This window comes from Triturus cristatus, chromosome 11 (genome assembly GCF_964204655.1).
Source record: "Triturus cristatus chromosome 11, aTriCri1.1, whole genome shotgun sequence".
In the NCBI taxonomy this organism is placed as follows: domain Eukaryota; kingdom Metazoa; phylum Chordata; class Amphibia; order Caudata; family Salamandridae; genus Triturus; species Triturus cristatus.
In genome coordinates, this window is record NC_140594.1 from 1,157,816,553 (window position 1) to 1,157,829,658 (window position 13,106).

The 13,106-nt window shown below is 48.8% G+C and overlaps 1 protein-coding gene across 1 annotated transcript in view; it reads right to left on the bottom strand.

Moving 5' to 3' along the window:
- LOC146788631 (putative cation-transporting ATPase 13A4) overlaps nt 1–13,106 on the bottom strand; it is a 404,095-nt gene that overhangs the window by 162,736 nt on the left and 228,253 nt on the right. Inside the window, exons 11-12 of the mRNA XM_085635803.1 lie at nt 3,754–3,911; nt 920–1,108 (exon numbers count right to left, since the gene is read on the bottom strand). Of these exons, the coding sequence (XP_085491929.1) occupies nt 920–1,108; nt 3,754–3,911 (347 nt within the window). The remainder of the gene's footprint in view (nt 1–919; nt 1,109–3,753; nt 3,912–13,106) is intronic.

A 13,106-nucleotide genomic window follows, 5' to 3' on the forward strand; every position in this document is an offset into this window, starting at 1 on the left:
CCCCAAGGATGGGGTCCTGAGACCCAGCTCAACATGTGGTAGCCACCAGGGACATGGGGGACTGAGGGCTTTAAATAATCCAGGGTGGTGGGCCTATGAGTGCCCCGTCCCATTAATACTTATTGCGCCGGCCCCCAAGGAGAAGGGTTCCCCCTGTGGCTTCTTTTCCCTTGGTAAAGGGGCCCTTTGCAGGCCCTCCTCCACAAATATTTCTGGGTATAGATCTAGCTTTCTCCCAGATTTAGGGTAATCCCATTCTGCTGTTTTGATTGTAGCGCTTATTGTAGTGTTAAAATGAACATTTGATCAGAAAATAAAAGTTACATTATTTAAAAATTAATTAGATTACATTTTTAATCTGGCAATAAATATGTAGAGTTAAAAGAAATTAGCTAATTACATAAATGTTTAATACATTTATTGCATAATAATTAAATATTAAAAATGCTAGTGTGGGTTGGATGCATTCATAAATTGAGTCTTAGATGTAGCCACCACCTGGTTTCAGGGAAGGGGACAAATAGGGCTACACCTTGGTTTAACACTACAATCAGAAATGGGGAACAGCAAAAAAGTTGTGTAGATTTACACCAAGGTGCAGGAGTACATTTACACAAGAGTAAACCTGCACATATACATTTACCTTTGTGAATACGACCCAAAGATTCTTAACTGCGACACAGGGGTAGAAACTAGGCTGGAGAGTTTAGCAACTGCTCTCCTTATATAATAATCCATTTCTGTACACCGGGTAACTTAATATATTTGATGAAATGTGTTTTTACTGCCACAGAAAGTTATGAAAGCGATGGCTTTTACAGCCGTGCATCCTGTGAGATAAACGTCAAATACTGTTCATTGCGCACGTGTAGCTGCAGACAATGAGAATCGAAAAGCCAAAGCAGCGCATGGTCCAGACCTTGTCGAAGCAGAGGAGGTTCAGCTGCCCGCACATGTTGATCCGATGGGGGCTCAGACTAAAGATGGACTTCTGCTCGAGTCTTCTCTTGGCGTAGAGGACCCCCACAGTCACGGCCGCCGGCATGATGGGGCAAATGGCGATGGTCATTAGGACAATAGATTGAAGGATGATTGATCCCACAGCAACCTAAAAAAACAGAAAATGCCGGTTTTATACGATTACACAGAAAATGCCAGTTTGATCACCGTTATCCTGTGGCTTCATGCGTTACTCCTAACAAAAGTGCGTCAGGCTCCACTTTAGAAACGAGGAGCATTTCCCGATAGATGGGTGAGGATAGTGCTTACCAGAGCCGCTCTGTTCACCAGAATTTTTACAATCTAATCTTTGCTTTGCAGAATAAATTAGACATTTAGTGAGTCACTCTTCAAAATGTGAAATCATCTGCAGCACAACTTCAGACTCTCCAGCTGCCATGGATGAGATGCGAGGCATATTGTAGATCAAAAGTTTAGGTAAGTTTCATGATGAAGCTGGAGGGGCTTATGGAACCAGGTGGGCCGGGGGCAGAGTCACCCATATCATGGAATTATATGCAGTCATAGCAGTGTCAGGGAGCAGATTGCTTATGAATATTTGCACCAGGCGGTTATAAAATCCAAGTTTGAGTTCTTTACAGACTTGGAGATGGTTGTCCTAATGAAACAAGTTCCAGGGCACGGCTTGCAGTCTAGCAAACGCGTATCCATCTCAAAGACATTGTCTTGAAATACAGCATGCCCAAAAGGCGTCTCTGAGAAGAGTCGAGACATCTTTGGAAGATAGTGAGCTTAGCAGTGAATGAAGCAGGGACTGTAAATACACGCCACCTCCAAGCTATCCTGCAGCTCATTGGTTATAGTGAAGTCTAACCAGTGGGAGGTCACCTAAGCGCTCCAGGGGAGGTTCATCAGAAACCACCCTCACATTCAGTGCCCTCTGGAACCCTCTTGCGGGTAATATCAAGGAGACGCAGTTGCCTTGGTTCAAGCCAGCCCCGATGAGATCAAAGCAGTAAGAGCTGAATGGCAATGATGCAAATAAGATGCCGACTCTAAAACCTGTCCAAGCAAAGCTCAGCCACAGCTTCCCTCCGACAAATGACCAGCAGCCGGAGTGCCCGAGTCCTTCACGAGTGGACCAGTGGCCCACTGACTGAGGCTGGAGTTCGGAGGACCAGAGGTTATGATTGGCAATTATTGAGAGCCAAAACTTCAGCCACACAACCAGCCTGGCTGTCACTGCCCTTTGACATACTCCAGCTCTGAGCCGGATTGCATTTACTACTGTTTTAGATTAGTTTTGACTGTAGTAACTTCAGAAGTGCGGCTTGTGAACAGGAACATGATTCCATTTTGTGGGTGGGTGCATGCGCCTCCCGAAACAAGTCGTCCTACTGTCGCACTACTAGGAGTGCAGCTTGGGGTTCAGGTCCTTAAAGTTTAACACAAATACACACACCCCTCCGGTACTGAGATGACCACAGCTCTGGTTTTGGCCACACGTCCATTACAAGTCACGTTTCATGACCTTCTCAAAGCCCAGTTCACCCAGCCAGCCCTGCTGCAACCTTGAGTAACTGTCAAAACATAGGTTTTATAATTAAAATTAGTTTTAATAAATTATAGACATCACTTTTAATAATTAGCAATACATAATCAAACATGTGGTTTTTAACTTCAGGTGGTAATATTTTTGTTGGAAATGTATGTTTGTGGCTGCTCCATTCCTCGCATCTATGCCACGGTCCAGCCAGTTTGGTGACATTCTCCTTGTGTTCGGTTCGAATGTGTGGGTGCCGGATGCGCAGACTCTGAAGGCAGCAGAGATGGTAGGGGCAGAATCTGCATCCAATGCCTACTGAAGCATGTTTTTGTCACATTCACAAAGAAAAGGGCGTCCCTTGGGAACCCCTTCCAGTTTGAGTAGGGGTCACCACTACATGATTTCGGTCACAAAACATGTATACATACCATTTCGATTCGGTTTTCGGAAGGGATGCCCTAAATACGCTCCTTACAAATGCTGAATCTGTATTTGGTTGCACACCCAGTTCATCTTTCTAACATAACCAAATGCCTTTTTGTTGTCACAAAAGGCCCAATTCTGCAAATTGGAAATTTGTAAATGTAAAATGTCTTGGTACATCTGGCCCTTAGATGTCAGAGCTGCGGACATAAGAGTGTTGTCCGTTTTGATCTGAAGGGAGTGTCTAAGGGAAGTCCAGTTGATAGAAGTCCAATAAGACTACTGTCAACCGAGAAGTTAAAGTTCAGTCAGAGCTTCAAGGTTAATGAGTCGAGGATGAGACAGGGAAGGCTTAGATGGTCGACTCAGCACCTTCTATGAGACAGTCGATTTCTGTCTGGCAGCGCCACAGACCTATTTTTCACCTAAAATGGCTATACGAGTTAGATGGATGATGCATAGTCCGGTACTGATGTGGTAAATATTTGGGGCTTATTCAGGGCTTAGAACCATGGCTTCTTCGACTTTTGCAGCATGGGCTTGGCTGATCCATGTTTTGAATTCTGTTGTGTGGTCCCTTGACGTGGCTTCTAAGGAATGTTACTTCAAGCCAACTGAGCAGTAAAGTCCCTCTGGCCCACACCTCCAGCCTCTGCAAAGATAACTATGTGCACCTTGTCCATGATAAAGGTATGAGGCTCAAACGTGGAGTGGAGTTCCTTTCTAGCATCTTGACGCACTTCCATCAAACCACCAACCCTTGCTAGCGGGTTCTTACAGATATGGTACCAGACACACACAAACAGGTCAAGAGAATCACTTACCCCTCTAGGCACCATAATGCTGATCGCATAAATGACGCCGATGATAGCGATGGCGATAAAGAACATAAAGAAACGTGCAATGTCCCGGTAGAGCTTGAAGTTCACCGGCTTGGGGTACAGGATGGACCTCACCATGTCCCCCTTTGTTGTGTTGAACCCTAAAGAGAACAAAGAGAAAGTGTTTTGTAGTGTAGTTCCTATTTCCCTAATAGGCTCTGCGCATTGGAATAATATACCCTATAGATTTGGCATAGGACTGAGGTCAGTATACCCCTATCGAGTATATTAAACTTAATTAATTTGTACCAGCTAACTCAGAGGCCACTAGAAACTACTTGTAAACAAGAAGGGAGTAGTTTCTGGCAACCGCATAAACATGACAACTTTGTTTCCCTTTAGAATCGGAACACTCTCAGAATCATGGAAACAACAGATCGCAGTTTCACTCAGCTAATCGTGCATGCTTAGTTTCTTCACAGTTACACAGAAAGAATAGACTGGCATTTCAATAAAAGGATTTATTGAACAGTCTTGTTTCTCGTGTAAGAGATATGAGCTGTTACAATCACAACAATCAATCAATCATAACATTTGTAAAGCGCGCTACATACCCGAGAGGGTCTCAAGGTGCTGGGGGGAGGCTGCTACTGATCGAAGAGCCAGGTCTTGAGAAGTCTTCTGAAGGCAAGCAGGTCCTGGGTCTGTCGTAGGTCGGTGGGGAGAGTGTTCCAGGTCTTGGCAGCGAGGTGGGAGAAGGATCTGCCGCCGCCGGTGGTTTTCCGGATGCGTGGGACTGTGGCGAGGGCGAGGTTGACAGAGTGGAGGCTGCGGGTGGGGGTGTAGAAGCGGAGTCTGTCGTTGAGGTATGCTGGTCCGGCGTTGTGTAGGGTTTTGTGTGCATGGATGAGGAGTTTGAAGGTGATCCTCTTGTTGATGGGGAGCCAGTGCAGGCCTCTCAGGTGGGGTGTGATGTGACTGCGTCGGTGGACGTGAAGGATCAGTCGTGCTGAGGTCGTTCTGGATGCGTTGCAGCCGTCTCATGAGCTTGGTTGTTCCTGCGTAGAGGGCGTTCCCGTAGTCCAGTCTGCTGGTGACGAGGGCCTGGGTGACAGTTTTTCTTGTGTAGGAGGGGATCCATTTGAAGATCCTGCGAAGCATTCGGAGGGTGTTGAAGCAGGACGCGGAGACGGCGTTGACTTGCTTGGCCATGGAGAGGGCGGAGTCGAGGATGACCCCCAGGTTGCGTGCGTGGTCGCTGGGTTCTGGGGCTGTTCCTAGCGATGTTGGCCACCAGGAGTCGTCCCAGGCTGAAGGGGTGCGGCCGAGGATGAGGACCTCTGTCTTGTCAGAGTTCAGCTTCAGCCTGCTGTGCTTCATCCATTCTGCGACGGCCTTCATTCCTCTGTGTAGGTTGGCTTTGGCAGTGTGGGGGTCTTCGGTGAGGGATATGATCAGCTGGGTGTTGTCAGCGTAGGAGATGATGTTGAGGCTGTGTTGTCGTGCGACGTGGGCGAGTGGTGCCATGTAGATATTGAACAGCGTCGGGCTGAGGGAAGATCCCTGAGGAACGCCGCAGATGATCTCGGTGGTCTTGGAGTGGAAGGGTGGGAGGCGGACGCTCTGGGTTCTGCCGGAGAGGAAAGATGTAGTCCATGCCAGGGCCTTCTCTTGGAATCCGACGTCATGGAGGCGTGCTGTTAGGGTGCAGTGGCAGACCGTGTCAAAGGCTGCTGATAGGTCCAGGAGGATGAGGGCGGCTGTTTCTCCTTAGTCCATGATTCTTCAGTAGGGCGTTGATCTCAGCGTGCTTCCAGCTCTCCGGGAAGGTTGCTGTCTCGAGGGAGATGTTGATAGTTTTCTGGAGGTGGGGTGCGATGGCTGTGCAGGCTTTGTTGATTACGTGGTGAGGGCATGGGTCAGATGGGGATCCGGAATGGATGGAGTTCATGGTCTTGATGGTGTCTTCGTCGCTGATGTTGGACCAGGCGGACAGCCGGCTGGTGCGGGTGGTGGTCTCAATGGTGGTGGTCTCGACGACGGGTGCGGGGGTGGCGGTGTTGAAGCTGTCGTGGATGTCGGCGATCTTGCGGAAGGTGGCCAGGGAGTCGAAGAGGTCTTGTGATGGTGGAATGTCATTGGTGTTGCAGCTGGGGTTGGAGAGTTCTTTCACGATGTTGAAGAGCTCTTTGCTGTTGTGTGCGTTGCTGTCTAGGCGGTCCTTGAAGGCGGTCTTCTTGGCGGTCCTGATGAGTTGGTGGTGTCTGCGAATGGCGTTCTTGTGGGCTGTGTGGCTGTCTGGTGTTCGGTCGCGGAGCCAGCTCTTCTCCAGTTTCCGGCAGTTGTGTTTGGAGGTCCGGAGGTCTTCGGTGAACCAAGCGCCCTTCTTGCTGGAGTGGTTAGTGGTGGAGGTCTTGAGTGGGGTGAGGGTGTTGGCGCAATCGATGATCCAGTGTCTGAGGTTGGTGGCGGCAGTGTCGGGGTCGGTGGGATCGGCATGAGGTCCCAGGGCGAGGGTGGTGGTCAGTTGGTCCTTGGTGACCTTGCCCGAGCGGCGGCGTTGCATCTGTTGGGTGCGGTGGGTTTCCTGAAGGTGAAGTGGACGCATCTGTGATCTGTCCAGTGGGGTTCGGTGGTGTGATCGAAGGAGACGTGGGGGCTTGCAGTGAAGATGGGGTCCAGTGTGTGACCAGCGGCGTGGGTGGGTGTTGTCACGGGCTGTTTGAGTCTGAGGTTGGCGAGGTTGTTGATCAGGGCGGCGGAGTTGGCGTTGTTGTTCTCGAGGTGGAAGTTCAGGTCCCCGAGGAGGATGTAGTCCATGGAGGCGATGGCGTGGGTGCTGATAAGGTCAGCGACGGTGTCGCAGAACTGTGGTCGGGGTCCGGGTGGTCTGTAGACGAGTGTTCCTCTGAGGGTGGTGTTGGGGTCGGTGCGGATCTGGAAATGCATGTGCTCGGCGGTGGTGAGGGTGTCGTCGGTATTGGTCGAGACTTGGAGGGTGTCCTTGTGGATGATGGCGATTCCCCCTCCCACTCCGTTGATGCAGTCTCTGCGGGAGATTTTGTAGCCCTCTGGGATGGCAGTGGCGATGTCTGGTGCCGAGGTGGTGTCCAGCCAGGTCTCCGTCAGGAAGGAGACGTCGGGGGTGGTTGAGTCCAGGAGGTCCCAGAGTTCGGCGGCGTGCCTGCGGGCGGAGCGGGTGTTGAGGAGGATGCATCGCAGGTGGTTGGGTTCTCTGGTTGGTGGTTTGGCAGGCCGGATGCTGGTGTAGCTGCAGTTCTGGCAGGTGAAGGGTCCTTGGGTGCGCTTTGGGGTGGCATTGTAGCAGGCGTGATATCGTCCAGGGTTGAGTGCGTGGAGGGTGCTGGAGTTGGAGTGCAGTCTGGTGTTGTGGTGGCTTTGGGGTCCAGGGGTTCTGGCGCTGGGCGCGGTTACGGCGCGGACAGGCACAGACGGGCTTGCCTTCAGCGAGCCAGCGGCGTGGCCGCGCAGTGGCCGCCATAAGAAGGGGAGGTGGGAGGGAGGAGCAGGTGGGAGGGAGCCAATGGGGGCGGGGCCGCAGGGACACAGCGGCGGTAACGAGCGGGAAAAGAAAACAAGCCTAAGGCAAGGCAGCAGAAAAAACGTCTCAAACAGAGGCAATAAGGTCACAAGCAAACGGTCACAGTACAAATGGGGGCACAAATACAATCGGTCACAAGGAGATTGGGGGCACAAGAAACAGTGGCCACAACAAACCTAAGGCCCACTGGCCACCAGGGATGAGGCGCAGGTGGAAGCCTGCGGGTGGAGGCGGGCCTCGAACCCACAGAACGAGTAGCAGCGGGCGGAACAGGAACACAGGCGCAGTCTGGTGGAGCTGCGCGGCGTGGGTAGCAACCTGCCTGAAGGTAGGGTCAAGGGTTGCTCTCACTGCCGCGCAGCGGCCCGCCATAAGAAGGGGAGGTGGGAGGGAGGAGCAGCTGGGAGGGAGCCAACGGGGGCGGGGCCGCAGGGACGCAGCGGCGGTAACAAGCGGGAAAAGAAAACAAGCCTAAGGCAAGGCAGCGGAAAAAACGGCTCAAACAGAGGCAATAAGGTCACAAGCAAACGGTCACAGTACAAATGGGGGCACAAATACAATCGGTCACAAGGAGATTGGGGGCACAAGAAACAGTGGCCACAACAAACCTAAGGCCCACTGGCCACCAGGGATGAGGTGCAGGTGGAAGCCTGCAGGTGGAGGCGGGCCTCGAACCCACAGAACGAGTAGCAGCGGGCGGAACAGGAACACAGACGCAGTCTGGTGGAGCTGCGCGGCGTGGGGAGCGACCTGCCTGAAGGTAGGGTCAAGGGTCGCTGTCAGTGTCACGCAGCGGCCGCCATAAGAAGGGGAGGTGGGAAGGAGGAGCAGCTGGGAGGGAGCCAATGGGGGCGTCGGGGCAGGGCCGCAGGGACGCTGCGGCGGTAACGAGCGGGAAAAGAAAACAAACCTAAGGCAAGGCAGCAGAAAAAACGGCTCAAACAGAGGCAATAAGGTCACAAGCAAACGGTCACAGTACAAATGGGGGCACAAATACAATCGGTCACAAGGAGATTGGGGGCACAAGAAACAGTGGCAACAACAAACCTAAGGCCCACTGGCCCCCAGGGATGAGGCACCGGTGGAAGCCTGCGGGTAGAGGCGGGCCTCGAACCCACAGAACGAGTAGCAGCGGGTGGAACAGGAACACAGGCGCAGTCTGGTGGAGCTGCGCGGCGTGGGTAGCGACCTGCCTGAAGGTAGGGTCAAGGGTTGCTCTCACTGCCGCGCAGCGGCCCGCCATAAGAAGGGGAGGTGGGAGGGAGGAGCAGCTGGGAGGGAGCCAATGGGGGCGGGGCCGCAGGGACGCAGCGGCGGTAACAAGCGGGAAAAGAAAACAAGCCTAAGGCAAGGCAGCGGAAAAAACGGCTCAAACAGAGGCAATAAGGTCACAAGCAAACGGTCACAGTACAAATGGGGGCACAAATACAATCGGTCACAAGGAGATTGGGGGCACAAGAAACAGTGGCAACAACAAACCTAAGGCCCACTGGCCCCCAGGGATGAGGCGCCGGTGGAAGCCTGCGGGTGGAGGCGGGCCTCGAACCCACAGAACGAGTAGCAGCGGGTGGAACAGGAACACAGGCGCAGTCTGGTGGAGCTGCGCAGAGTGGGGAGCGACCTGCCTGAAGGCAGGATCAAGGGTCAAGGGTCACAACACAGTATGCGAGATAGATTATGTACAGCGTAAGCAGTAGAAAGAAATAATAGTGCGCTAGCATTATCTTTTAGTTATGACACATATATTCATATACATAAATAACATAAGCTAAAAATGCGAGTGCTCATAAGATGCTTTTTTAACTAGTTCTACCCCAGTGTACCTAACCTAAGTGGAGTACAAGGTAAGAAGTAGGTGATGTATTCTATAGTATGGTAGGCTATAGTATGGTATGCGAAGTTTTAGTATGCAAAGAGTCCCTCTAGGTTCTAGTCAGCTCCATACCTTGAGAATGAGAGAGGTAGGAATCTCTTTCCGGGTCTCGAACTCTAACACCCCGCGAAGGGAGTCAGAACACTGGAAGCTGGATTCTCTGGGAGCAGGGATGTGACAGCGTCTCTTGACAGTGCGTCAGGCCTGGACACGGGCTCCTCTAAAGTCGAGGTCACCTCCTACTTGCTTGGGCAAGGGAAGGTATATTTACACCCGGTAGGCGCCTTGGAATGTTAGCATTGATGTAAAGTCGGGCAGAGGAAGAGGTCAGGCATGAACCCTTAAGGAATAGCGGTTCATGCATAATTAATGAGTTCTTGGAGAAATCAATAATCCTGTGCCAGGGGAACTCTCAAGAGCTTAAGGGTCTGGTTTCTAAGAACTCGTTAAGACATTGGGGTGGACGGATGTAGGTGACCATGCCTGTATTTGGATAGCATGGCTAATGCCTAAATAAGGACTTTGGATCTTATGCCTATATAAGGGCAATGTGAATTGTGCCTATATAAGGACATGTATCAGGAAAACCTATATAGGGACACTTAAAGCAGAATACAACAGTTTGCCAACTTATGGTTTCATAAAAGAGGCAACATACAGCGCCAAACCCCATCGGAAGGCATATATCATAATAGACGCTTATCAATGCTTTATCAACAGGGCTCGCTTGTCTAGAGCCACTTTCAAGATCTAATGTGTGATGTTTATTTTTTCCACTGCTACAAGATCTGCTTTCAGTTAACCAAGCTGCCACTCGCACACCACTACATACTGCTAAGCCAACATGCAAGTGCATCAGAACATGAAAGAACTGCCTGCAACATGCTTAGGGAGGAGATTCGTTTTCAAGACAGAAGCAATACCAAGAGCGCACATTGTTTCCGAGTACAAGAAACATACATTTCTCCCAGAGCGCCATGGTCCACATTTCGTTCTAAGTAGTTCACGCCAAAACCACAGGTTTACATGGATGAGGGGGTTTATTATGATGGATAATGGATTAGACCAACAATTTGCTCTTTCCCAGCCCTTTTCTCTCTACCCCCTGATGAGACCAGGTTCAGGTGCTGTTGCCTTTTTCCACCATCCCTCTTCAAATCTATTTCAGTGCCGCATACTATCCATATTCCAATAACATGTGCAATTCTAATAAAGATTATTCCATTTATAAAAATAATCTACAAAGCAATGCAGCGCCTCATTACAGCATAGTCCTCATTTATTGTTGAATTTCAAATCAGTACAAATTACAATCGAAGCATAAAATTTATTGTACAATACTTCGAGCCTGACCGCTCTTCAATGTTCCCTGATGGATACGTACCCCGGGCTTATTTTATCTATGTTTACAGTATCCGATCACTAAGGCTAACTTATAACCATCCAGATCTTGGTAACTGGGTTTAACTCCCCTAACATGCATGCTAGATCAGCAGGATCAAAGATTGAAGGGATAGTCTGGGAGAAGCACCGTCTGCAATGATATAGGTTTACATACTTCACCCCAAGGGAGGAAAGCCTTTGGTGGGGAAACTTACAGTTGACTTCTTTGCATTTGGGAAGGTGCTTGGTCTCATTTTCACCACCAAACCTTGGCCCTGGAAATGCACCACTAAAGTAGGGGAGTATCACCTTCTGGCCAAGGTTTGACCGTTTCCAAGGTGGTCTCTCACACACTTGATTTTGACGGACGTGGTAGCGGATGATATTAGCATCATTCGATTGACACAGAATATTTGAGAACATGGTGCCCGAGATTGAGCTCTCTCTGCTGGTGGCACGGCCACTCTTGGAAGGACTCTAAACAGGGCAGTTTGACTCCAGGAGCTGCGGAAGGAAGTTCACAACGCCTAGCAAACACGGATCCCTAGTAAGGAACTGGTCCAGATTGTTCTTATAGGATATAGCTCACAGAAAAAGCAACCCTTAGACTTTCTTGCATTTCTTTCCCTCTCTGGACAAACTGTGCTAAAGACCAGCCCACGCCGACCTCTAGAGGCTCGAAGGAAACTTCCAACCCTCCTGAGCAGTTCTGTCCTTACTCGCTGGGATTCAAGGCTCCTTCATAGTGCCAAGATCAGCACCTCTCAAAGGGACCGAGTGCCCTGAATCCTAGTGATAGGTGGATGTTTCTTGGGGGTGGCTATAAATATAAAGGGCAGAAGGTCTGCGGAACCTTCCACAAGGTTTCCCGTAACAGGGAGATGTAAAAGGTCAGGGGTACCAAGATGGTCAAACTGGGTGTGCTCACACCCCACTTACATGTAAACAAACAATATTCGTGGACCGTAGAACTGCGTGGATAAAAGTACTGCATAGGTTTTATCTAGCTTGACAAATTGATAATTGGAAAGAGATTCTTATACCGATTTATATAGTGCTAATTTCAATACAATTCATAGAGGACCTGGAATATTAGTTTGTGCTTTCTTTTGTTCCTGTGACAAGAAATAGAAAGGCTTTGATCTGTAGAGTACATTGTTTTTCTTTTTTTTTTCCTACTAGTTGTTTAATACTAGATTCATTCATCCAACCAGAAAATATATACATTACACGACAAGAGTTTCGCCCTTATACAGTTTGCACGTGAAGATTCTTCAATGTTCTTCGAGGTTGGTGTAGAATGATTCAGTCACGACAGATTCAGGATTGTTTCAAGATTTGTATTTCATTTAGACCTCAACTGAAGTCAACAAATAGATACAAATACAGTTTACTTTTCCTTTATAAAACCAGTTATAATATATCTTCTTTCAAATATTTTTAAGAAACTCTTTATAAATGTAAACAAATTATGACAGCCATTAATTAGGTGGCGATTTAAAAAACATTATTAAATTTTGTGCAATAAATATATATTGTATCTGAGACAGATGGCTTTTAAATAACGACGTCTGGACTGTACCATGCTTAAGTTTGGGCAAACAAACAATACACGTGGTACATCTTGAACACCTCCATTACACAGATCGCATAAACCTGTAGTGCTGTCAGGATTTTTCCAGAGTTTGGTAAAAGCTTTTAATGGTAAACTCCCCAGCCGCATTAAGATGATACAGCGTTGCAGCCTGCGAACGAATGTAAATCCTAGATATCCTTGCGGAGTTTTATATTCTACGGTATCTGCATACCATGTGTACTATTTTAATTGGGAACAATGCTTGACATCAAGATCATACCTTATTCTTGGGGTCAAGTTTTAAAAAAATAACCTCAGGTGTGCAGGGGTCCAAGACTTTGAAAGTGCTATTGTGCAGCGAGAAAGATTTAATGCTGTACTAAGATTCTTATTAAAAATATATTGCAACGGCCCGCTTTTAAAAGCCTCCATCTTTAGTACACTCCCTACATATCCTGAACAGCAAGTAATAAACTGTACGCCCATCTGATTATATTTGCATCATCAAGGGCACGTACATCACGCATCCCATGAAAGGCCACAAAATCAAACTTCATGTCACAGCCACATGTGACACATCAAACATCATATACTTACTGAAATGCCCGTGTGGTAAAACCTACGTTGGCCAAACAGAACGAAAACTAAAAATCCGCCTAAATGAACACAAAAGCAACATCCGAACTAAACAAATGAAATACATGGTAGCTCACCATTTTACAGAGGCGCAACACCACAACAGCCAACTAAAAGCTTGTGTCTTAGAGGTAGTGGAAAAACAAGAAGGGAAAGACAACCACATATCATTGTTGCAAAGAGAAAACTTTTGGATATACCATTTAAATTCATTACAACCACATGGGATGAATGACAGGGTGGAATTTTCATGCTATCTTTAAACAATGTTCAGTACACGGACATTTCCTAATCTTGGCTCATCCACCCATTATACTGCTTTTGGG